This window comes from Pristis pectinata, chromosome 1 (genome assembly GCF_009764475.1).
Source record: "Pristis pectinata isolate sPriPec2 chromosome 1, sPriPec2.1.pri, whole genome shotgun sequence".
NCBI lineage: Eukaryota > Metazoa > Chordata > Chondrichthyes > Rhinopristiformes > Pristidae > Pristis > Pristis pectinata.
The window spans coordinates 57,249,894-57,276,668 of NC_067405.1; the positions used below are offsets into that span (position 1 = coordinate 57,249,894).

General features: G+C 39.7%; 2 protein-coding genes across 7 annotated transcripts in view; one reads left to right on the plus strand and one right to left on the minus strand.

Annotated features, from left to right (window-relative positions):
* slc39a10 (solute carrier family 39 member 10) overlaps window positions 1-6,673 on the plus strand; it is a 67,959-nt gene extending 61,286 nt beyond the window's left edge. For all 6 annotated transcript variants that reach the window (XM_052011142.1, XM_052011116.1, XM_052011125.1 and 3 more), the window contains 2 exons: window positions 552-742; window positions 5,557-6,673. In XM_052011142.1, coding sequence (XP_051867102.1) covers window positions 552-742; window positions 5,557-5,703 — 338 coding nt within the window. In that variant the 3' untranslated portion in view covers window positions 5,704-6,673. The remainder of the gene's footprint in view (window positions 1-551; window positions 743-5,556) is intronic.
* dnah7 (dynein, axonemal, heavy chain 7) overlaps window positions 6,668-26,775 on the minus strand; it is a 236,137-nt gene continuing 216,029 nt past the window's right edge. Inside the window, exons 62-64 of the mRNA XM_052011084.1 lie at window positions 16,434-16,611; window positions 7,478-7,581; window positions 6,668-7,141 (exon numbers count right to left, since the gene is read on the minus strand). Of these exons, the coding sequence (XP_051867044.1) occupies window positions 6,935-7,141; window positions 7,478-7,581; window positions 16,434-16,611 (489 nt within the window). The 3' untranslated portion in view covers window positions 6,668-6,934. The remainder of the gene's footprint in view (window positions 7,142-7,477; window positions 7,582-16,433; window positions 16,612-26,775) is intronic.

Consider the following 26,775-nt stretch of genomic DNA (forward strand, 5'->3'; position numbering starts at 1 on the left):
CCTCTGGTACCATTCCCGTGGACAACAAGGGCTCAAAGATCCTAACCAACGGTTCAGCAATCTCCTCCCTCGCCTCACGGAGCAGCCTGGGGAGTATTCCGTCAGGCCCTGGGGGCTTACTGTCCTAACAGCTCCAATACATCCTCTTTCTTGATATCCACATGCTCTAAAACATTAACCTTACCAACACTGTCATGTTAAGACTTTTCTCGCAAAACTTTGTGTACCTTCAGCACATGCTGGGAAGTTGCATACTTTCCAGAGTTCTTCCTGTGTACTACTTGACACATGAAAATCTACATGGTGTGTGCTGAACACATTGTTCTTCCTCCCTGTTTATGGGGTTCCTCTTAAGATTCGATCATGCACAGCGATGGAAAATTAAAGGAATTCAGTAATAGATATGGTAAAGTTAATTGAATAGTAAGAGTGACTTCAAATCAGTTGAGTAATTAAATTAAAATGTCTGATCCAAATGAAATAGAACTAAAAACAATTAAAAATGGAAGTTCTTGCAACTTTGTAATTATTGTAATTTTTTTCCTTTCCAGGTGATTTTGCTGTTTTGATTAATGCGGGGATGTCTGTGAAACAGGCTATTGTTTACAACCTCATGTCAGCTCTGCTTGCGTATGTTGGTGTAGTAATAGGTATAGCCGTGGGACAATATACTCATAATTTAACCCAGTGGATCTTTGCCATCACTGCAGGCATGTTCCTATATGTGGCATTGGTGGATATGGTGAGTAATATTGGACAATATGCTCTGCGTAATTGTGTTTTAGAAAGGTATGCTCTTAAATAATTAAATTGAACCTAATTTTAACAGTCAGTACAGTTATTGCCATGGTTAAAAAATTAAACCTTTTAATAATCAGCATACTTAAAAACATTCTTTGAAATGCATTTGTTTACACTGTAATGATAAAGATCTCACTAGAAATGTCAATTGCAATACCTAAACTTATCAATTAAGTGTGCTTTATTAGCAGTTTATGTAAATTGTTATGCAAGTATAAATTAGTTGTAAACATTAAGAATTCACATTCCAATTTGCTCCAAATCCAAGCTGTGGGTAATGAAGAATGAACAGATTTGATTCTTGCTCTAAATCATGTCACTACTTTGTTGGATTACACTCGTTTTTTTAACCTGTCTAAAATACTTGACTTGTTTTTTTTCTAAGTTCCTTTTTTCTTTTCATGCTAAATTTAACAAGTAGCTTAGCAGTTATTTTAATTGCCAATTTTAAAATGCATTGGAAAATTAAGAGTGCAATTAAAACTTTCCAAATGCTCACATTCAATTGAGATCTCCCTTGTTTCTCTCCTGCTCACCAACTTCTCTCTCATTATGTGCATGCTGATTTGGTCGAATTAAAAGAAGATTACTCTGGGGAAGATGGATTTAATGATCTTTAAAAATCTATTTCCATCAACAAATTTAAGTTGAACTTAAATGAAAGTTCTCCAAGTCATAAATTGCAGGCAAAAGCTTTATGGACGTGCAGTTTTTTTAAAAATTTTCCTGAAGGTTTTTTTTACTGTATTACTAACTTTCCCCCCTCTGCACTGAGAGTTCAGGGCAAAGGAGTGAGATTGGAAGGCAGAACCCAGCATTTTGCTTGCTTTTATATAAAGGGACCTAGTTTGCAACAATGAAGCCTTTGTTGCAAACTAGGTCCCTTTATATGTAAAAAAAAACTTTGAAAAGACCTTCAGTTGGAAAACAAAACCAATGATATTTGAACAGTTAATTAAATGACACCGCTCATTAAATGACAGGTAGGTTAACTATTTGAGGACCACTATGCAATAATCATTCTTATTGTTTTCATGTTTATTAGCTTTCAATTATGCCATATTAATAGTAGTCCATACTTTAATATTATAGAAGGTATTGCAATTAAACTGTTAACGTTGTATCTTTGTTTCCTAAACATATTTTTAATTCCATTTTCTGATTTGTTCTTTGGTTAGAAAATTTTTAATGGGGAAATTGTTAGCCCATTATGTGCTTAGGCTTCTAATTTTACTTCTAGTTTTGAGAGTTGTAAAGTACTATTAAAGGCAAGAAATTTCAGTCCCCTCTGTACCATAATTAAGATTAGGCAAGAATCTGAGTTACTAAGTGTCAACCAATCCACGTCTAACCTGAGGTAAAAAGGAAATTGATCCTCTGACCTGTTACTAAACCTGGTCTCAGTTGTCGGTACTGGTGACACCTCCACAGGCAGCTTGCCCAAAGAAAGCAGTGGCCCTCAGGCAAGGGGACCAAGATGGGTTCTGGGGAAATGGGTGGGGTGATTTATTTCTGTAGTGATCCGTATTGTGGCCACTGAAAATACTCGAGTAAGATGGCTCTTACACTCCACCACTCGTCACCTATAAATCTTTACAGAGTCCTTCAATGTGCATTAGATTCCTTAAATACGTAAATTAGTTGTCTGACGCCTGTTGTTGATCCTTGCCCTAGTCAGTAAAACAAGATAACTAAATTTTGGCTGTAGGACTGCACAGATTAGAGCCAGGGAGTTGTCACAATACAGAATTTGTTACTCAAAGGACCAATAAATACTGTTTGTCATCATCTCTTAGCATTTGCAAGATATGCTCAAGAGTCATCCATATTTCCCATCTGTAATGATGTGAATTACAACCAAGCTTCAGTTGAGCCCATAGCAAGCACTGATGAGCTACATCCATTGCAGAAATTTGCGAGTTTAGCTTTCTCTACAAGAGAAAAATTATGATTGAAAAAACATTGAGCAATTTCAGTTATTACATATTGATATGAAATTAATGTCAAGGATCAGGTGTACTGCAGTTAATGGTTTATTAAATCTAAAGGATTTTTCGTGTAATATATTTCTCTGGATAGACCACTGATGGTGATGAAAGCAGCCATCTGCCTTCAGGCTGCGATAATTCATTGTTTTGCATTGGGCGTATTGAAAACCCACTGATGTTTTTAGGGAAACTGAATTATAAATGCAGGATTCAGATTAAGCACCAACAGTGGATCTGGCCTTGAGCCTGATCTGTCAAGGCTCTCAGTGGAGTATTAATTGTAAGAATTTAGAGAGGACGTATTATTACCTTCACTGAAATGTAATACAATTCTTCCTATGTTAAGCTACTTAGATTGCCTTATTTCCACTTGGAAGTTGAAAGATTTCAATTTGTCTCTGTTAATATTGAGCAGCTGCTCTGGCCTCTTGGGATAATGGAGGAAAATTTGCATTGTTTAAAACCAGGAGCAGAAATAAAGAATCTTCTTAATCTAATCCCTAAACAGTTCTGTACAGCATTCATTATCTACTGTCAGTACAAACTCCAGCTGCAATTCAGTAGATTTAGCTACTTAATGTGTACTTTCATCCATAGAGATGACACATGCAGTTTCCTACCATGGGAATCCTGGTAAGGTGTATGTATTTGTCAAGTACAAGTAAAAATTTCACCACAATAAAAAGAAACATTTCATATATGAAATTTCCAAAACAAAACTGATGAGATGCACTGCACTTTAATTAGGTTGGAATATTATCAGTTCTGTCCTTGTCAACTTTCTTGGTTTCCAGATTGAAATTAATACATAGAGAGCATCTTATCTTAGGATCATATCAAAAGTTTGTCTTTCAGGCATTCTTCTGATTCTACTCCTTCCTATTGAGATATTGTACACTTTTCATTGTTTTTGAGCAGCTGAAGCTTGTGGTATCTGTGCAAAATTCAGTCATAGCAAATGTTATTATTACAACATTCTAATGGAAATAATCTTGGTTGAAATTTATTAAATATATGAAGAATTTAATATGTTGACGTTCTCAAGGACCCACTAGTTATGGCTGAAATACTAAATGAAAATTTTCATCTTTCCAATTGAAGAAGGTGCTGCTATATAGACAGTAGAAGAGAAATTAGTCAAAATGCTAGATAAACTAAAAGTTAATAAAGAAGGAAGTAGTTGCATTTAAAGTAGCTAAATTGCAGGGTTGCATCCTGTATTGCTGAGGGACGGACGGCAATTCCAAAAGTGCAGGCTTAATCTTAGATGTACAGGTGTTTCCAGAGAACTGAAGAATTCTAACGATGAATCCTTGTTTGAAAAGGGGAACTACAGCAGTCTACTTAACTTGCAGGAACAATAATCCAGGGCAAAATTAAATTTGTTGGAGTATGAATTATTGGAAGCCAGCACAGATTTGTAGAAGGCAGATCAGCTTCGGCCAACTTGACAACTTTTAGTTTTTTTTCTTGAACAGGAGAAGTTGATGAGAGTAGTTTGATTGATGAGAATGGACTTCCAAAAGGTATCGATAAAATGGCACATAATAAGCTTGTCAGTAAGGTTGAACCCCACAGAATAAAGCCAGTGGCTTCATGGGTGAGAAATTAGCTTGGCTCCAAGAAGGAGATTCAATATGAACAGTTGTTTCTCATACTAGAGGAAGGTACCAGATACTGGAGGCAGTGGTGCTGTCGAGGGATTAGTGTTGGGGCCACAAACTTTCCTGATTGTGACTTGGATGCAAAGGGAAGAGTTACAACATTTGCAGATGGCAAAAATTTACAAGTATAGTACTGAGGGGGTATACACAGGTAGTGGAATGAGCAGAATGTGACAGATGAAATTGAACATACAAAAGTGCTACTTGATATGTTTTGAGAAGATGAACTGGGTAGACAATACAATATAAAATATACAGTTCTTTTTAAAAAATACATTGTGTTGTAAATGAGAGCTCTGTGTGTATGTGCATAAATGTTTGAAAGTAGAAGGGCAGGTTGAGAAATGTATTAAAGATTACAAGAACCCAAAGTTCATGTAGAGGCATACAGTACAAAAGCAAGGGACTTGTAATGAAACACTGGTTAGGCTACAACTGGAATGTTGTGGTGTGAAATTGTTATTGAATATAATGCATAGGTTATGGGGAAAGGCTGGAGAAGTTGGGAATGTTGAGAGAGATATGATAGAAGTCTTCAAGTAACGAATTCAGGCAGAATGTAGAAAGACAAACTGTTCCCTTTGGTGGAAGAAATGAGAGCTCAAGGACGTGGATATAAGATGATCAGGGAAAAATAAACAAAGATGAAACAGAGATGTCTTATACAGTGAATGGTTGGCATCTAAAGTGATTGGCTTAGAGTGAAGGAGGCAAATTCAGACATGGCTTTAAAAAGGCTTTTGTTTGAGTCTTTGGCAAGGTGAGCATTATTAAATTTCTCTAATTGTCTTCGAACTTATAGGTTGCTAGACCATTTCATAGAGCTGTTAAGAGTCAGTTAAGAACTAGTAGTTCTGTAGTCTGGTATAGGTCAGAGCAGGATGGGTTTTTGCAATAATCTAGTAGTTTTAAGTTCACTTATCTACTTGAACTGGAAGACCAACAATAACCAAAAATACTATTTCTTAAGGTTTATGAACTTGCACTATGAATAGGCATTTATATGGTCTGGAAAAAATTTACAGTGGCAGGGCAGATGTACTAATTAAAACTGTTGTTTACGGACTAAGTCCTAATGGTTTCTTCACTCCCCCCATTTTCAGTTACCAGAAATGCTACACCGTCCAACGGATAATCGCAGCCAGGCTAAGATTGGACACTTTGCTCTACAGAATGCTGGGATGCTCTGTGGGTTTGCCATCATGCTGCTAATTGCCATTTTTGAGGATCAAATTGTAATCCACTTCTAACAGTTAACAGTTTTGATGACAAATAATGTATGGTCCTGTTTGCCTTGTATGTAACAATTCAGTGGTACATGTACTTTTCAGAGCAAATTGTAATATTTGTTAGCACAATAGATTACTTTCCACAACAGCTGCTGTTTGTCAGTTGGTTTGATGCACGGTTACCTCCATGGTTCAGTATGGAAACTTAAATAATCAACTTTTTAAATATCTGTGGAGAAGACAAAATCAACGCTTGAGTAAGTATTTAGCCCAGTTAGATCAGGAAAAGTGATGTATGTGTAACAGCTGTTTGGAGAACTTCCTTTCGCATGCCTTGTGTTAGGTGTTTGTTTATGGGTGGCAGTCACCAACAGTAATGCCATCTGGATTCATGGTGCTGTTTTTATGAGATCTTATCTTCAGTGTTGCACACAACACAATTTAACAGATTCTGGTTTAGGTTTGAAAATGGTGTACATTATTGCCTAATTGCTGATGGTGTTAATTGGATTCATTTTTAACATTCCTCCTTCCATTGTAATACCTCAAAACCATGTTTACTGTCCTAAGTGATCAGCTAGATTGCTTGCTATAGGTATTAGTTTGGAGTTAATTTTTGTATGCCCATATTCGCCTGTCACTGTGTGACATTACCTTTTGTCACTGTATAAATCAATGTATAATCGATCATATGTGATCAAGTGCAGCTGGCCAAAATATGATAAATGTGAGTTGTGGAACCTGTGATTCTTGTGGATATTGATAATTCATTGTTAAAGCCAAAGATTATGGAACCTGACCAGTTAATTTGAAGTTTGTGGAAAAAGTTCAGTGTTAAGGTACCATAGACTTTGTGTTTGTTACAAGTGAAATCAAAAAGCATTTTGCTTATCAATAAACAAAAGTTTTGATGTTCTAAGCTTGTATTATACTAATATGTATGAACAAAACTGGGTATTTGAAGTTTTACTTAATAAATTCCTGATAATGCAAACCACTGTTTTATTGTATTGTTGTGCATACAATTATAGATGAGTATTCAAAAAAATTATTGAACCATACCAACAAAAATAATTAGAAAGATCTATAGGGTTGAAAAATAGAAACGGTTGTTCTTTAAAATCCTGATTGTTATAGACTTGAGGCAAATATTTTTAAAATTTCACCAACTCAACAGATGCCAAACACAAAATGAGGTTTGTCCACTAAACATAGGCATGAAAGTTACAATCCACAGCAGGTAAGAGCACTATTAAGAATTAAGCTGACAGAGCAGAGCAACCCCACGACCAATCCAGTGTTCAGAAGGCTGATCAGAGGGGATTCGCATTGCAATCACAAAGTTAGTGGAATGTCCAGTCGTGGACAGTGTACCCCTTCTCTCACTGGTCTTGTAAACTGGAGAGATGTAAACTGGGTGTGGAGCGATTTCAGACTTCTTACAAGGCTTCAGCCACATCTGTCAAAGGAAAGCGGAACATAAACTACAAATAGTGGCTTTAGTTCTTGGTGTTGCAGGGAGTAAAGGAGACCAGGCACACCCATCAATTCTTACAGGTAATGGGCCCTACCGCCAAGGTGCCTACCTCTCTCTCATCTCTTTCCCTGCCATTCCCCTTGGTCCTCTCTGTAACTCCCCTTCCCCCCCCCCCCCCCTCCACTCTCCTTCCATCCTTCCATCTCTCTCTCCTATTGCCCAACCCTTTCCCCAACCCCTTTTCTGCTTCCCCTCTGTCCCTTTCACCCTATCCCCCCATCCCACTCCTTCCCAACCCCCATTCTCCAATAAACTTACCACAGGCATTGTATCATAGAGGACTTTGGGATATGATTCTGCCAGTTTCCGTTTATCCCTGTCCCAGTGTGCTCCATCTATAAAGAGGCCTCTTATGTAGACACCTACAAGTAGAACAGTTAATTTTAGTTTGCTGAAAACTTGAATTATTTTAGAATAGTACAACACAGGAACAGGCCCTTTGGTTTTGTCCACAACTCAACTAGGCCACTTCATGCCAACTCTGGTCTTCCTATGTTCACCATATCTAAGCCCTTCATCTTCATTTCCCCCTTTACACTTCTCTTTACATCGTTGAAGACCCCTCTCCTGGCACTGTGTTTCATTTCTCCATTTCTCATTGTCCCTGGCTACTTTCAGTAGTCTTTGATCTTCCTATTATCCTGCTGCCACTCCATGCTTGATTTCCTTGTGCAAGTCTACAGCTTCCTTTTGGGTTTCTGAAGAACCTACCAAGGCATTTGACAACTCTGCCTGCCACACCCTGCTCAATGTTAACATTGGCAATTTCCTTCCCACTGATTCCTTCTCCCAGTTACCTCCAGAACATTTTAGCACGTATAAGCTGACAGATGGCCTTGCTTATCTGTCAGATGACTAAATTGGCGAAGTCTGGTTGCTGGATGTTATTCCTTGACTAATCTTCCACTGCTTGGCCTGTTTTCCCTGAAGTGGAGGCAGCTGACAGGTAACCTAACAGAGGTGAATAAGATTATGACGGGACAGTTAGGGGAGATGGTTAAAAACCTACTTTCCCTGGTGGGGATATCTAAGAGGATATAGGTTTGAGGTAGGAGGTTTAGAGGGGATCTGAGAGGGAATGTTTTCACGCAGAGGAGGTTGGAATCTGGAACGTGCTGCTTAGGAGGTGAAGGCAGATGCTTTCATGACAATTGGGAAGCATCTGAACAGATAGCTGAGCACTGTAGCATTGAGGGCTGTGGACCTAATGCATCTATTACTGTAGATAGATTTAAATGGGTGGCATGGACATGGTGGGCTGAAGGGCCTGTTGCTGTGCTGTATGACGATGACTCTAAACAATTTACTAAGAAAATGGACGTCATTCAAGGATTATAAATGCATGTTCATGCATAAAAGTAACTCAGATTATTTTGGGAGTAAAACAAAACCTAATAATCCAGACCAGAAATCCAGCCCATTGTTTGTGTTTGCTGAATGTACCCTATTGATTATTCTTTTTTATGTCATCCCAGATCACAATAACAGTCTCTTGTTATTTTTGAATGCTTGACAGTATAATGAGGGTTCTGATCAATGAACATACCCAGCATGGCAATAAAAAGGGTTTATGCCACCTGGATCATCTTAACGGTGCCTTGTAAAAATGCTTAGCTTCTCAAAAATTCTTCATAAGATATTAATCTAAACAATAAATTACTGCATTTTAAGAGGTGATTAGAACAAATTAATCAAGCAGCAATTCTTAATATCTCACTGAAAGTTTTGTATTAATATCATACTGTGAGTCAAGGAAGAACCAAAATGTTTTATGGTAAAAGGTGTCCTTTGAAGTGTAGTCTCTATAATTATGTCAAAACACGATGGCCAATATAGGAAGGTCCTCATGATTATAGTGGTTATTTAAGGAATGAATGTTAGCTGGGGCACCTGGAGAACAAAGGAAAAAAACTGCAGAAAATCTGAAATAAAATAAATTGCTGGAAATACCAGCAAAATAGCACCTGTGGAAAGAAAACAGAGCTAATGTTTGAGGTCATCCTTTCACAATAATTTACTGTTTAGTATCAAAATCTCTCAAAAAAAATGCAGGGACAAAATTTTGCAGGGCATTGACAATTGTCTGTGGCACAAAGTTGATCTCCTTTAATGCTACAGTTAAAGCAGAGGTTAAACTTAGCAATTTAGAGGAAGCAATCTGAAACTGAAATGATCTAAATGCACCATCAAAAAGTTCAGACCTCAGTCTGAAGGTAGATGCTGATGGGCTGAAACCTGTTAAAGACAAGGTTGATGCCATCATGAAAACCATGAATCCAGTGTATGTCATGGACCTTTACTCCTTTTTGAGAATCATTCATTATTCCAGATACTTGTTGACACCACTGCATGAACTTCTTAAAAAGAACTGGACAAACACACAACTGACAATGTTTGATCGATGAACTGAGGAATTATTTGAGAAGCAAATCTATGATGCTATAAGAACCCTAAAACTAATACGTGACATTTTTATTCAAAGGCACAGTCGAGGTGGTTTCTTTTCAAAGGTTAGCGCCCAGGATGTTGATGGTGGCTAATTCCACAAGGGGAGGCGAGTGATTGTGACTCATTCTTTTGCTGAAGATGGTCATTCCTTGCTTTTGTATGGTGCAAACACTGTGTACCATTTATAGCCAAGCCTTAATGTTGGTTAGTTCTCACTGCATGTGGGTACAGACTATTTTGTTATTTGAGATTTGGTGATTCAGCTAAGGATTCTCCTTGATGGAGACTGAGGAAATAGGTCTCTTTGAGAGTTCAGTGATAAATAGCCTCCCATCATTATCTCTTCCCTTCCTGCTGTTCACGTGACCACAAGCTTATGCTGAATGTAGCAAAGCGCAATAAAGTCATTTGCTGCATTTGTGCAGGAGTGTGGCTCCAGGCTGGCCCAAGCAGCATGCACGTCAAGTGGAGTTGTGTCTACATGTGGGCATGTAGAGGTAGGCTGCAGCAGCTGGGATATCATTAAATAGCAAAACAAACCCAAGGGCCAAATAGACTAATGCTTTTTTCTCTGTTTCTATGTACAAATAACCTGATTAAAGATTAACATTTACTGTACATGGAGACTTTCATTGCTTCAGGTTGTTCCAAATATTTTACACTCAATGATATTTCAAAGAAGTATATGGTCAATGTTGTAAAGCTGGAAACACAATGACCCACAGGAACAGCTCTGGTACATGCAACTCACGTCTCATTGACCAAACAGAATTCCATCGCCAAGTGACATAAACCGGATTTCAGTGAGAAGAATTTCAGGGTTATTTATTGGCAAATTCATCAGGTTTTATTGCAAAGGCTATTTGGCCCATTACACCTTTCTAGCTCTCTGCCCACACTGTCCCACTCTGGCCTTTTTCACCTTCAAATTGATACCTATTTCTCTTTTTTTAAAGAAATTCATACTACAGGTTGTATAGCACTGCTGACAAACATAAAGCAAACTCTTTCATTGTTTTTATTTGATCTTGCTTAAATATATGTTCTTGGTTAATAATTTTCTGACTGTAGTGAATAATTTGCACTGATTTATTTTGGCAAAATCCCTCATAATTTTGAGGAATTCTTACCAGATGTTTTTAATATTATTTGTTCTTCTGAGAACAGCACCAATTTCCTGCTGCATCTTAGTAAACCTATATATTCTTATGACCCCTTTCCTAAAACAGCATGGCCAAAGTAGACACAATATTCTAGCTGCTGATAAGTTTCTGTAATATCTGCACCAACAAAGAAATTTTAAACCTCTGTGTCTGAACACACAAGTCTCTCTGCTGACAGAGTTTCATTAGTTTCCTCCCAAAGTAACACGTCACTTTTAGGCACTTAACATTTTGTTTGAATCTCCCAGTTCTACTAACTTGTCTGCCCCTCCCTGACCACAAAGTCACTTATAATTCTCTTAACAGTGAAGTATGTCTATATTACCCCAAAATTTTGAAATTTGTATCCTATCTCCAAGTTCAGGATTGAGAAGACCAATTGTTATGACATTGATTCTGAGAGGTCAACATTGTTTATATCTTGTCTTCAGAAGATCCAATAGCCCGGATCAAGTTTACCATTAGTTGTCAGTTCAGTTGAGAACTGCTGGCCACATGGAGCCTGTGGTTCAGCTCATTTTGGACTTCCAAGCATGTGTGGTCAAACACGGGTATCTAACCTCCCGCTCCTCCACTAGACCCACTCTTGAATCCAGCAGCAGAACACTAATGGGATGAGCAGAAGGGCCTGATGCACTTCACAACATTTATTTGAATGGGGTAGTCAACTCTATGATTGAAGATAAGTGAAAGCAGGTAGTTTATTTATTTCACTTTAAAGTTTTTAATTATGTTTTTAATTCAAGTCCCAGTGCCTGCAACCTCCTCACAGTGCAAAGCCTGCTCCACCACAGGGATTGTCAGTTAGGTACATAGGGTTAGCACAACCAGCCCTCCTTATCCAGAACAGGTCAGTGCAAGCAGATGGGCACCACAGGGAGAGTGTTCAAGCTGTGGGCTGTATCCAGTTCAGTTCAGTCCATTAACTATCTGCCTCTACCTTTTAACCAACTTCCTACCCAAGCTGCTGTCTCTCTTTTACATAGGGTACACTCCTTTTTATCAGCAATTCACCTGTGCAGTGCTTTATTAGTTTTATACAATATTAATATAATTTTATAAATAATATATACAATATTATTTCCTCAAAGAATGTTATTAAATTTGATAGATACAGGTTGCCTTTTTAGAAATCTTTGTTCTAATTAACCCATCCCATTAATTTATTCCATTTAGAGCAGCTGGAAACTTACCCTGTGCTGATTTTGTGATTAATGTTTTAACCTAGACGTTCTCTCTATGTATAATTTTCACTGGAAAATTCAGCCATGCAGTTTCATAAGGCAGAGCAGCAATGCCAGGACAGGATATATTAAACAAAATAATCTTAAAACAATTATTTAGATGTAAAAAGTTGGACAAGGATTTCAACAAAAATGTTAGCAAGTCAATTCCCACACGGAGGAATTTTCAAGGAAGTTGTGAGAGAATAACTCAAGGATTTATAAATATAAAGTTGCAAGCAGATGGAAATGATATCAGTTTAAATAATAAAAAGGAACTAAACCAGGGAATTGAAAATACTGCAATGTAAGGAACTGCTGTAAGTGAAATAATTCTCATGGTTTGTTCTAATTTTGTAAACATCTTTATTGATGGTGTTAAAGATAGTTTTGTAAGAATATTTTCATGATTTAACTCATGGTCATGATTTTAGATTGACCTGTAAAGAATACATTTAGCCTGCAGATCATCGGCCCCCACACCCTCAAACACATTATAAAATGTTATTATAAAATTGAACGATATGGTTAGTAATTTGATAGAAGTCCAATAGCAGCAATTCAGCTTGGCTCAGGTGGAAAGCAGGATCAAACAAAATTTTATGTCTTGAGCGTGTATTTTGGGATGACATTTACATTTAACAGAGCATTGCACTGTAGGCTTTGTTGGAGGAAATAGGCAGATTGATGGTGTAGATATATGGTCTAAAGCTCTGCCAAGGTCAGATACATTACTAAGCTTAGTCTGAACTATCTAGTTCAACCTTGATTGTCACTAGGAAGAGAGGTCAATGGGCTAAGGAACAAAACTGTGATAGATACCAGTGACAGTGGCTTTGGTTTGTCCAGTAATTAAGTGGGAGGAAATTCCATTTCTGGGACTGGATATTAGACAAACGTTCTGATAACTTAGGAATTCTGGGAGGGACAAACAGAGATAGTGGAGGTACAGCTGAGTATTTTCAGCATGCAACTAGAAATTGATGCCACATTTGCAGATGATATCATTGTGAAACAGCTTGTAGATAAGAAAGAAGGAACCAAGGTTGGATCAAGGCGAGAGGGAGGAGGAGGGGTTACCAGGGCACTGGGCTTAGGAGTGGGAAGAGAAGCGACTACAAGAGATACTCTGGCTATGACTAGATAGAAAAGAATGGGACCAAGTGAATGGAACTGGCTTCACTCAACTGAATGACTATCAAGAAGCATGGTGGAGTCAGCTGTGTTAAAGGTTGCAGGCAGATCAAAAAGGATGAGGAGGTAGAATTTGTGACTTTAATATGATCTGTTTTAGTGCAAGCAAAAATAAAAATCTCACTGGAGGGATTCAAACATGAAGATGAGGAGGCAACTGGACGTGCAAAGATTGGAGACGATAAAAGTTGGAGACATGGAGTGGTTTGGAGAACAGAGGATCAAAATTTGGTTTCCAAGGGTGAAGGAGGATTTGAAGGAGAAGGAAGCAGTTCCTAGGGAGAGAGAACCAGTAACAGCATCAATTACAAAGACAAAAAAGACTGCAGATGCTGGAATCTGGAACAAGAACAGAACACTGGAAGAACATATATAGAGGCAAAAGGTGCAAGTCAATGTTTCATCAGCTGAAAGGGAAGAGGGAAGATTATCAGTATATAGCAGGACAAAAGTAAGGTTTGGCGGGGGGAGCAGAAGCTGGTAGGTGATAGGGGATGATGGGCAAATGGAACCAGATGTGGGAGGGAGGAGGGAATGGAAAATTCAATGTTCATACCATTGGATTGTAAGTTACTCAAGCAGAATATGAGATGTGGTTCTTCCAATCTGCATTTGGCCTCTCCATATCAATGGAGAAGGCCGAGGTCAGGTTAATGTAGAAGTGGATAGGAGAGTTAAAATGACATGCAACCGGAAACTCAAGATGGCCATCGCAGACAAAGTACAAGTGCTCAACAAAACAGTCTCTCAATCAATGCGTGGTTCCTCCGATGTAAAGGGAACCATACTGTGTGCACTGAATACAATAGACCAGGTTGGAAGAGGTGCAAGTGAACCTCTGCCTCACCTGGAAGGGCTGTTTAGGTCTCTGGATGGTGGTGAGGGGGGAGGTGAAGGGACTAATGTTTCACCTCCTACAGTGCTAAGGGACAGGATGAGTGAACTTAGGAGTCATGAAGAGGGTAGTCCCTGCAGAAAGCACAACAAGTGTGGGGGGGGGGGGGGAGGAGATGATGTGACGGATGATGGGATCACATTGGAGCTGGAGAAAAGGGTAAAAGATGTATGTTGGATGCAGGTGTCAGTGAGTTTATAGAAGATGTCAGCACAGACATCATGGGCTGACGGGCCTGTTCCTGTGCTGTAATGTTCCATGTTAGTGGCAAGTATGTCTCCTGAGGTGAAGACAGAGAGATCCAGAAAAGAAAAATGTTAGAAATAGTCCAGGTGAATTTGAGGGCAGGGTGGAAGTTAGTGCCAAAGGTGATGAAATCGATGAGTTCCACATAAGTGCAGGCCAATGTAGTCATCGAAGGAATAAAGGAAGAGTTGGGAGTTGCCAGGTCCAACTAAGCTGGAAACACAGATGGGAAGATGAATGGTCACCAGTTTAGTGAGAATAGGGTTATGAGGGCAGACGGTAGGTCTCAAGAGTAAGATGACCTCGAACAATCCGAGGAGAGATAGGAAAGAAACCAAAGAAAGGTGAGAACTCAGAGCCAGGGTGGGAGGCACTCTTGTTTTGCACAGTAGGCTAAAGAAAGGATGGGAAGTGGCGGAGTCTGAATAGACTTACAGGTTTTGACACGGGAATTCATAAGCTCTTCACGCTGGTTATTTGAGGTAAGAATTAAGGAAATGGGCAAGGGGATTGGGACAATGGGTTAGAGAAATGAAAAGAAGCCAGAATTATGCTTGCATTCCAGGATCTTCCTTTCATTTAATGGTGCAACAATATTATACAAACTATAAACGTTTCCTAACTTATAACATGGCATTCTCAATTGGGTGTGAAAGGTTAAACATGAAACAAACAGAAAGTGGGTCTGATTCAGTTTGCATAAGAACTAGGTAGTTCTCAGATCAGATAGCAGTGGTTTTTATTCTGTACTTTTGAGCAAGTTTGTCTTCCAATATACATTAGATATATATTTTATAATGGTAAGATTATGCTTTTAGATAATTGCTATTAAGATTTAAAATCCAGGAGTGTTGTGTTGTAAACTTCTACATTCTAAACAGGAGACCAGTAAAAGTGCCATACACAACATTCATCGTTGTTTCAATTCATCTGACCACTCAGCATCAGAATGCTGTAGTTAGTTTACTCTGTACTTAGAATTTTCTGATAGTGTTTTCACCCACTGAGTCTAATATGTAAAACAGGAGATATGCTACTTGTCTGCAGTTATCCTAACATCGATCTTTGTGGACCATTCTTGAACCGAGAGGGAGGTAGACATCCTACTCTCAGACAAACATCGTCCTGGTGTCCACTTACAGAAGGTTCACAAGCATTCTTTAGTGAATCTATCAGGAAAGGACTGAAGTTTGATTTCCCCCCACTGGTTGGAGATAACTGTTGCTGCTTGAACCTCATAACATCAGCACTTCTGAGATTAGGAGTCCAGCTGAGTGCAGATCATAACAGTTGTCCACAGTTCCACCTCACTGCACCATAAAGCATAGTGGGCCCATTACAGAAGTGAGAATAGCAAGTGGGACAAAATACTTCTGGGTTTACTGCAAAATCAGATTCACCAGAGAAGCTGGGGTGGAAATTTGTCTTTGGTTTATAGCACGAAACAAGTATGGAATGCAAGTCTCCTGTTGCACTCATCTCGAAACATTATGCTCCCTGGAATGAATGGAATTCGCTGTCAAGACAGGGCAATGCACATCTCATACTCTAGCACTCCTTGATTGCGAGAGAATGAACTTACATCCACTGCCTTCAACTCAGAGCTATATATAAATATTTGAAGTGTTCAAGAAAGTAAAACAAAGCAATTTAAAAGAACATTAACGATCTTATGATCATGGTATAGCAGCTACTTAGCAAAATCTTTACCAGGCGGAATAACTTGAAGATCGCTCCTGCAGTTAGTGCATGTGCACATCCAGCAGGCAAGAGTCCCGATTTCAAGAGTGTATTCATGAAATTGTCTCCACTCTTTTTGCTATAATAACCAAGATTGTTGTCACAGAAATCACAAGATTAAAATCAGAGTATCAGCAATAGAATTAATGTACTCTGCACATTCACACAGATTTCAGGAACAAAATGAACAAACTTCAATTTTGAATAGAGCTCATGGGTAACACAACTTAGTAGCATAACATTTTAGTCAATACCATGTGTGGATTTTACCAAAATCTCACTGACAAAACTTGTGTTTCTCTTACCGTCTTCTGGTGGATGCATGTATACTTTGTCTTCTAGTACTTCATAGTCAAATGTGAGCAGGTCAATAGGAATGGTATATTTTCTGGCATAATTTTGCTGTCCCCCTGTCAAAAAGGCTTGAGTGAAGAAAAAACCTGACAACCAGAAAACAGGAGGAGCTCCAACGTCAAACCAGTCCTGGTACATAGAGAATAAAAGGAAAAATAATCAAATGGAGGACAGTCATTCTAACAATTTCAATTAATGTAGTAATTGGATTTTGATCTGTGCTCTCACTCAGGTGCATCCAATATAGTTCTGCTATTCTGAATCTTGGCATGAGAGGTAGAACTTATCTACAATCATTCTATTGTTCAGCTACCCAAATCAATTGGGGTCTGTCATTAAAATGACTCATTGTACCCAGGACATAGGACCTTACCTTGGCCTGAAAATTTGTGTGAGCAGCAATCAGGCAAACCACAAACAAAGGAAGGATTAAAAAGGAGCCAACAAAATCCGTGGTCTTGCTTCTTGGCTCTGATACCGTCTCATCACAGAGGGCCCCAGATAAACAGCCTATCATTTAGAATTAGAATCAGATTTATTTTCACCGACTTTTGTGGCAGAGGTACTGTGCAAAGAAATAAAATTACTATAAATTACAAAAATAGATAAACAGTGCAAAAAGAAGGAATAACGAGGTAGTGTTCATGGGTTAACAATCTGCTGGAGGAACTCAGCAGGTTGAGCAGCACCTGTGGGAGGAAGAAATTGTCAATGCTTCAGTCGAAACCTGCATCAGGACTCAGAGTGGAGAGGTGAGGTGGCCGGTATAGAGAGGGGAAGGGGATGACTGGCAGGTAGTGCCAAGTAGGGGAGGTGAACAGGGGAGGAGTTGGAAGACTGTGGCAGGCGAATGGTAGATGGAGAGAGAGAGAGAGAGAGAGAGAGAGAGAGGAAAAAGAAACAACAGATGGAGACACAAGAGATTTTGCAGATGCTGGAAATCTGGAGCAACACACAAAATGCTGGAGGAACTCAGCAGGTCAGGCAGCGTCCATGGAGGGAAACAAACAGTCGACATTTTGGGCCGAGAACCTTCATCGGGACTGGAAAGAAAGAGGGCAGAAGCCAGAATAAAACGGTGGGGGGATGGGGAGGATCACGAGCTGGTGGGTGATAGGTGAATCCAGGTGAGAGGGGGAAGATAGGTAGGTGGGGGAGGGGGGAGAAGTGGGAACGATGTGAGAAGCTGGGAGGTGATAGGTGGAAGAGACAAAGGGCTGAACAAGATAGAATCCGATAGGACAGGACAGTGGACCATGGAATAAAAGGAAGGAGGTAGAGAAACAGAGGGAGGAAGGTGTGGGTGATGGGCAAGTTGTGAGGGCAAGGGAGGAGAAAGAGGAAGGCTGATGGGGCCAGAGGGATAAGGGAAAACAAAAGGGGGAGGACAGAGGGGAGTGGTTACCGGAAGTTAGATGTTGATGGCATCAGGATGGCATCTGGCCTCAGCTTGGCAGTAGAGGAGGCTGTGGACAGACATGAAGGTATGGGAATGGGAAGTGGAATTGAAATGGCTGTTACAGCGGACGGAGCGAAGGTGCTCCACGAAGCGATTGCCCCAATCTGCTTCGGGTCTCACCGAGAAAGAGGAGGCGAGGAGGCCGCACCAGGAGCACTGGATGCAATAAATGACACCAATGCATTCACAAGCGAAGTACTGCCTCACCTGGAAGAACCATTTAGGGCCCTGAATGGTGGTCAGGTGGAGCATGGTGGGGGAGGGGAGTGTGACGATGGGAGACAGCTGCTGGAGTCTACAACCCAATGACATGAATATTGAGTTTTCCAATTTTAGGAACCCCCCCCTTTTCTTTTTTCCCTCCCCACCTTTTACACCTGCTCCTTCTGATCCTCTGGCCCTCCCCTTTTGTCCCCCTTTCCACCTCCCAGCCCCCCTTCACCCATCTTTGTCCCCTTCCCCTCCTGGCTCCATCCACCCACTTCACACAGAGGATTCCCCACCCTCCATCTGGATCCATCTGTCGTGCACCTCTCCTTTCCCCTCTAATGGTTCCTATTCCCACCTCCTTTACTGATCAGAGTCCAGCGCTGGTAGCCCTTTGTGTTCCTGCTTATCTCCCTCCAGCAGCTGTCCCCTATCGTCACACTCCGCTCCCCCCACCTTGCTCCATCTGTTCTTTTCCCCCCTTTTTCCTCTCTCTGTTTGTCTGCCTCCATCTATCATTCACCTGCCAACTTCCAACTCCCGCCCCGCTCACCTCCCCTACCTGCCTGTCATCTGACAGCCCTCCTCAGTCCACCAATCACATCAGACTCATGTCTCACCACTCCCCTGCTCCTCTCTATACCGGCCATCTCGCCTCTCCACTCTCAGTCCTGATGCAGGGTTTCGACCCGAAACATCAACAATTTCTTTCCTCCCACAGATGCTGCCCGACCCGCTGAGTTCCTCCAGCAGATTGTTTGTTGCTCCAGATTCCAGCATCTGCTGTCTCTATTGTCTCCAGCGTTCATGGACCATTCAGAAATCTGATGACGGAGAGGAAGAAGGTCTTTCTGAATCATTGAGTGAGGGTCTTCAGGTTCCTGTACCTCCTCCCTGATGGTAGTAAAGAGAAGAGGGCATGTCCCAGATAGTGAGGGTCCTGAGTGATGGATGCTGCCTTCTTGAGGCACCGCCTCTTGAAGATGTGCTTGATGGTGTGGAGGGTTGTGCCTGTGATGGAGCTGGCTGAGTCTACAACCCTCTGCAGCCAGCCTCTTACAATCCTGTGCATTGGAGCTTCTATACCAGGCTGTGATGCAACCAGTCAAACACCTATAGAAATTTGTAAGAGTCCTGGTGACATCCCAAATCTCCTCAAACTCTTCATGAAATAGATTCGCTGGCATGCATTCTTCATGATTGCATCAATGCATTGGGCTCAGGATAGATCCTCTGAGACTTTGACGCCCAGGAACTTGAAGCTGTTCACCCTTTTCACCACTGACCCCTCAATGAGGACTGGTGTGTGTTCTCCTGACTTCTCTTTGGTCTTGCTGATGTTGAGTGCAAGGTTGTTGTTGCAACACCACTCAACCAGCCATTCTATCTCACTCCTGTATGCCTCCTCATCACCATCTGAGATTCTACCAACAACAGTGGTGTCATTAGTGAACTTATAGATGGTGTTTGAGCTGCGCTTAGCCACACAGTCACGTACTTCTTCACTTACTACCCCATAATTATAGAGAAAGTAATATCTATGTTACGTGTTTGTGCAGATGATAAATCTTAAATTCAAGTGACAATACATATGAGTAAGTTTAACTTTGGCACATATGCAGAAAACTGTTTGTTTTGGATTTGTCACCCACTCAATATCTGTTGAAATTAAGTGATCATTGTAACAGGTAATCAATCCAGAACTATTTAAGATATGCCCAAACAGTTGTTCTAACTTGCCCACCACTCCATCCTAAGAAACTGCCATGTAAAAGGTACATCCCAGGCATATCAAGTTCAATCTCTGACCAATATACTCTGTATGAGAAAGGACATTAACTCAATCTATTGCTGGGAGAAACATTACCTCAGAGTGGAGACACAGTGGCTGGAAAGAGGTGATCAAGAGTACCAACATGATGCTTAACGACAAGAGAACCTCGAGAACTATGAGTAAACTAGGTGACGATCACACCTTCACCTTAATGTTACTCCCAACCAGATTTCACAACAGCTCAAAACTGGAGAGCACTCACACAGGAGAAATGCCATCAGTGCACTCTGCTATCTGAAAAGTATCCACCAAAAGGCCATTTACTGAGGAGGATCTGATAATCAGCGGAGGTCTACTGAGATAGAAAGGATAGACAACAAATTTACTGATATTAGACAATACTTAAATGTTTTGCAAAACAATGGCTCCTTGATCTATTTAAATCCTGCCTGATAAGGAAACAAATAACATCAGCATGGAGGAAGGCCAGAGGTATAGCTCTGCTCAATCCAGAGAACAATTCTTCATCACCAAAGAGCTATAGACTGCTCTCACTCCTTATCATCATGTAAAGATATCTAGTCCTGCAACAAATTTAACCCTACAGACTAAGCCATTTCCAGGGAGGTCAACTATTAAATCTCACACAGCAAATAACAAAAGTGATATCCTAAGAAGTTGTGCAGATGTCACCAACCTATCTGCTGTAAATGACGTAAAATTTAACTGATGTATTGGACATTATAATAGATCTTAGCCAGACTATTAGCCTCTTAGAGAAGAAGGTTCTGCATGGTACTAAATGGACAGGAACATAGATGGCTCTCCCAAAACAACAATTTACCACAGGGCATGGCAATTGCTGCAATTTTGGTCTATTTAAACCAATAATTAACCTCGCCCTGCTGGAATGTTAGTGTTTCTTCCCAGCTGAAAAACTCTGCAACATTACACAACATATATTTTGAGGGCATCAAGATTATCTTGGAGATCACCGTGTGAAACGTTAGGTTACTATCTAAACCTAGACCTTGCAATATCCAAATAGGTGCCCTCTCTTCTGAGAAACAGGGATAAGGAGCAACACCTGGAAGTCATTTTGGTATGGAAGAGGCTTGAACAACATAAACCTCAGGAATACTTGGTGATTAGACTGTACACTGAGTTATAAAAACACATCCCAAATATGAAATGCCAGAGGCTTGAACAATATAAACCACTCAGGATCTGTTAAAAATAAAAACATTAAAAAAGTAAAAACATTATTTTTTTTAAGTTAAAAAGCTAAAAGGTGCAAGCACTTCAATGTGCACTTAAAAATAATTAATAAAAACATTGAAAGCAACGTATTAAGTCAAATCTAAAAGCTCTACTTACCTTTGTCCTATCAGCCAATTTCTCCCATTCATTCGAATGGCTTTGCTACACTTAGCTGAGCAGATAGGTAAACCAATCTGAGAGATGGGAATATGCAGAATCTGGTCCTTTGTCAGTAGATGCAAAAGCACAATGCAACTGTTCTATGGTTGGTGTTCTGTGACTGAACAGAAGGCTGCACTACAAACTGCAATTGAAAGCAGCTCAGTTATGGCCTGATCTGCTAGCAGATCCAGGCAGATCTCCTACCTTGTTGACACAAATCTAAATAATAAGTAAGAGTAACAACAAGCTGCCTGCAAGCCACTCCAGTTCCCTGCCTTACATACTACTTGCACAGCACCCCGCAACATCAGAAGTAACTGGTAGCAATGATCAAGATTCAGACAAGCATCATCTATTGGAAGCACGTCAACCTGTGCACCATCAGCTCTCGTTGAGGAACAGCTCTTTGTCCTCTGTGTCTGACTACATCACTGGAATCGGTTAAAATGGCCCCTTGCAAAAAGAATGGGATAAAGTAGGAGAGAAGGTTATTGAACAGAGCAGGTGGGCAATTAGCCCACGTGAGGAGTTATTATCTGACCCCAGTTACAAATGGCAAACAAGTAGTATTCTGAACAGCCCGAGTGGGATTCTGTAAACACAACTTTCTCATGAAATCTGGGACTGCTGTGCACCCAGTATTGTGTAAGTCAGGAGTGACAAACCATGGATCAATTCCTGAAATGCTTTGCAGCATCATAATCCATAAGATTTAGCAACACCAACACCAGAAGCAGTGGCATGCGCAGAATATTTGAAACAGACCAAGCAGAGAGATTGCAATGGAGATTCAGTGGTGAAAAAAATACTTAATCACTGTAAAGCACTTAATGAGGATCTGAATCTGTGACTGAGGCATCATATAAAATGTTGTTGTTTTTCTACGTACAAAGCCCAACTATTGCAAGTTAATATCTCTAAATAAGCATATTCAAGAATCAGAAGGAGTTGATTTGTAAATTATACCCCTGTGCCAATATTAATATGCAGTTGTTTCACAGCACTAGTGTAATATAATACATTTCTATTCTGGAATACCTTTATCTTGTCTTTACATCAAATTCTGTCTGTTGCTTATCCTTGGTGTTTCTGACCCAGATCAGCTTAGCAAAAGCCGAAGGACAACCAAAATCAAAAATGGAACGCCTTTTTAAAACCACAATATATTAAAATATCATCTTTCATGTACCAAAATTTCACCTTTCTTCAACTCTGACTTTAAATGTCTAAGGAATTTCACACCTCCATAAATTCATTATTTGGCTTTATCATAAAACACTCCCCCGAGAAAATAATTAATTAAAAGATTGTGGCCAAAAAGAGAATAATTGCATCTAAGAATCTCATAAAATAGCTTTAACAAATGATAATTACTTAATCATCTATTTAACAATTCATAAAGACAATTTTAAAAGTTCTCAACATCTCCTTTAATTTATTCTCTTCAACTCAGCCCTGAAGGGCACATCATAGCTACCTGCTTAATTTGATTCCTGTCATTCAGCTTTCTTGGGAGTACAAGTTTTTATGGTTTCTCTCCCATTTCTACTAGAACTTAAACCAAGACCTCCTATAATACACCACTTAGGAATTCTCCGATTTATTTTAAAGTTCTGGAGTTAGTAATTATAAAAACATACCTTAGAGATCAGACCATAAAGGACATTTATTTTTATAGTCTAGCTTCAGCATTGCCGAGTAATTGCATTTCACAAAGATAATTGAGTCCTGGCTTTCAAGAAATCAAAAATCCTTCATGGTGTTACAGTAATGTCAACTGTTTAATAGTTTACACTGATACATTCTTATTTTTATTGGAAAACCTAGCTATGTTTGTTTTCAAGGTCAGTCAAGCAAGTGACTCTAATGCAAATATATAAAGCACTGTTCCGTATGCCATTTTCCAACATTCGCTGTTCTAGTTTTATTCACAAGAGACCATAGACTGGTTGATCTGACATAAATCGTCAGCAAAATGCTGGAATCTGTTAAAAAAGAATGTGGAAATAAGGTCACTGATGAAATCAAATATGATAAGGCAAAGTCAAAATGGTTTCATGAAAGGGAAATTGTGTTTGACAATTCTAAAAGTGTTCTTTGAGAAGGTCATAATTAGGGTAGATCAAAGGGAATTAGTGGACGTAGTATATCTTGATTTTCAAAAGATATTTGCTAATCACAAACTACCTCATTATGACCTTACACCTCATTGTCCACTTGCACTGCACTTTGTCTGTAACTGTAACACTTTATTCTGCATTCTGTTATTGTTTTATCTTGTACTACCTCAATGCATTGTTGTAATGAATTGATCTGTATGAACGGTATGCAAGAAGTTTTTCACTGTACCTCAGTACATGTGCCAATAATGAACCAATTTGCCAATAAGGTACCACACTAACGAATGTTGTACAAAATAAGAGCTCCAGGGTTGACAGTAATGTATTTCACTGAGTCACATAGCATAGAAACAGGCCCATCATCCCACTGAGTCCACACCGACCATCAAGCACACATCAATGTAAAGTGGCAGTTTATGGCTATCTATGTTTCAGCCTGACAAATGTGTTGATGATGTTGCTTGAACTTGTTGCAAAGTGTTTCTAAATTGTAACTGCCCAATTCTAAATGCTCAGTGTCACAGGTTTATCCAGTGTGGAATTAGTATATATATCCTTGTCTGCTTTTCCCTCAAAGAAATTGTTGCAAGCCGACATTCTAACCAAGTTGTCAGCATTCACATGGGCATTTGGTTGATTGTTCTTTTTCAGTGAATTGCTTAAAAATTCCTAAAAAAAAAAGATTTATTTTCTGGACATTGTCAATATTTGTATAGCTACACTACATAAGAGATTCTAACCTTAATAATACCTTATGGTACTACAAGAAAGATTATTTATTAACAATTCACATACAAAGAGTTTCATACAACTAGGAAATGTAATTTTTCTAATAACTCAAAATATTGTCTAACATGAGTTTTATCAAGTGATTAAAGTAATTTATATATCCAACATGTAAGCACAAGGATTCATTTGCTCACAATTATGTATATAGTGATACTTGATATAAGATTGTATTTTATTGAACAGTTAATATTTATTTTACATTTTATATTTATCCAGGATGAAATTATTTGGTTTAGCAAGTCAACCAAATCTGAAATTGAATCCAAAATATCTGGACGAAATAGGTCAATGATATCATTGCTTTTAAGTGGTTCAATATATTAATGCATCCATCAAATGGAAGGACTTACTGGTAGTGAATATTGGAGCCCTAATGTACATGGCTACAAATGTTAAATTTGTCACCTTATTTCATTCCAGAACTAAGCTGCCTTGTGCGATGAACTTAGGATTTAATAACAGAAAGGAAGATAAGGCACAAGACCAGTTTGATCAAGACATCAATGGATTTTGGATTGAAAATTAAATACAATTAAAAAATAAAGCCTTGATACAATCTGGTCATTATGGCCTTCTTGATTTTTGGTCTAGGGCTATCTGGGGTTAAGTGCCACATGACACCAACAAAGTGCAGATAATTTTCTGCAATGAATCCTGCAGATGGTGCACATGCAGCCAATCTATGCCGGTGATGAAGGTGCTGAATGTTTATGCTAGTGGCAATTAATCTATTAGTTTGCAGTGTAACATGTTGTTACAGCTGCACCCAACCAGACAAGGGGGAATATTGAACTTAATTTCTGAATTATGCCTTTGAGTCAGTGGAGAGGCTTTGGTGGAGTAGGAGGTGAGTTACTCCAGGCAGAATATCCAGATTCTGACCTTCACTAACAGGCACAACATTTGTCTGCCTGATACAGGTGAGCTTCTTTTTAATAATTTCAAAAATAAACTTTATTCATAATTTTTAAAATGTATACAAAGGGAGAAAGCAGTCCAGAATACAAAAGCTTAACATTCATGGTCGTTACATTCAGTAGTGTAAAACTTAAAGAGAAAAAAAACACAAACATAGCACCATTGCCACTTATGTGGCTCCCTGTGGTGATACCCCTTTTTGTTCGAGGGACTTCCTCACCCTACTCAGCCCCTCCCTGTTCAGTAGCGGAAGGAGCCCAGACTGCGGTCCTTCCCCACAGAGCCTTAACACTGGTTGCACCGAGCTTCAGTGCGTCCCTCAGCACGTACTCCTAACAGCCTGAACTGTGCTAGTCTGCAGCATTCCCTTACAGCAGAGGTTTTCAACCTGTGGTCTGCGGACCCCTGGGGGTCCGTGGCGGGTTGCCAGGGACCCCACGAGCAAGCCAAGAAAAAAATGGAAAAGTGACCTGTTACAAAGACGTAGCTTACTTGCTTGCTCCAGTTTTCCACTATTCAGAAAATCGGCCATACCTATTCTATCTGTTATAGGCGACAATCTTAGAGACTTGGACGGTGTTCCCTTCTGGTAAGCTGCTGCTTAATATTCGATTTGTGTAGTCAGAGTAGTCAGTAGTGTTCACTACTCACTACTATTCTGTTGTGCACTGTAGTGTTAGCGAGACTGAGTGACGCTGTTGGTGTGCCTTAATAATATTGCATACTTACTGTGTATTTATGCCACAGTGATGTCACTGTTAAACGAAAAGTGTGCAAGCCTGTAAATTTTAGATTAGTTTTGATAATTTTGTTTATCAGTGATAGTAGTTAAACTGTTCAGCTGTATTGCTGAATATGGAGAAATTTCTGAAGAGAAAAGCTGACCAGAAACCGGAAGATTCTGATGACGAAGGGGATAAGGGTGACCGAAAGAGAAAACGACGCAAGTACGATCCAGAATACATTTCATATGGCTTCATCGCAGTGGGGACAAATGTGGACCAACCTCTCTGTGTTGTGTGTTTGCAAACACCGTCCAACGATGCAATGAAACCAGCAAAATTGAAGCGCTATTTAACAACAGTGCATCCAGATATTGCCAGCAAGCCGAAGGAATATTTTGAGCGGCAAAAGGAGCTGTACCTCAAGCAGGAAGGCAAAATGACAGCCTGCGCCACTGTAACTGAGAAGGCTCTTCGTGCATCATATTTGGTAGCATTATGAATAGCACGTTCCAGAAAGCCTCACACAATTGGAGAAGAGCTTATACTGCCTGCAGCAGTAGATATGTGCAAAGTTGTATTGTGAAAAGAATCCAGTCAAAAACTGAAAGCCATTCCACTCTGATAACACAGTAAGCAGAAGAATTGGCGATATAGCGGAAGATATACAGAGCCAGTTGATAGCACGTCTTCAGCAAGTCAGATTTGCGGTTCAGCTCAATGAAAGTACTGACGTTGCCAGTGCTGTGCAGTTGTTGGTTTATGTTCGATATTGCTGGGAAGGAGAGGCTTTGGAAGACTTTTTGTTTTGCAAGGTGCTCCCAGGGCTTACAACCGGTGAAGAACTTTTCCGTGTGCTTGACACTTTTTTTGTACAATTGG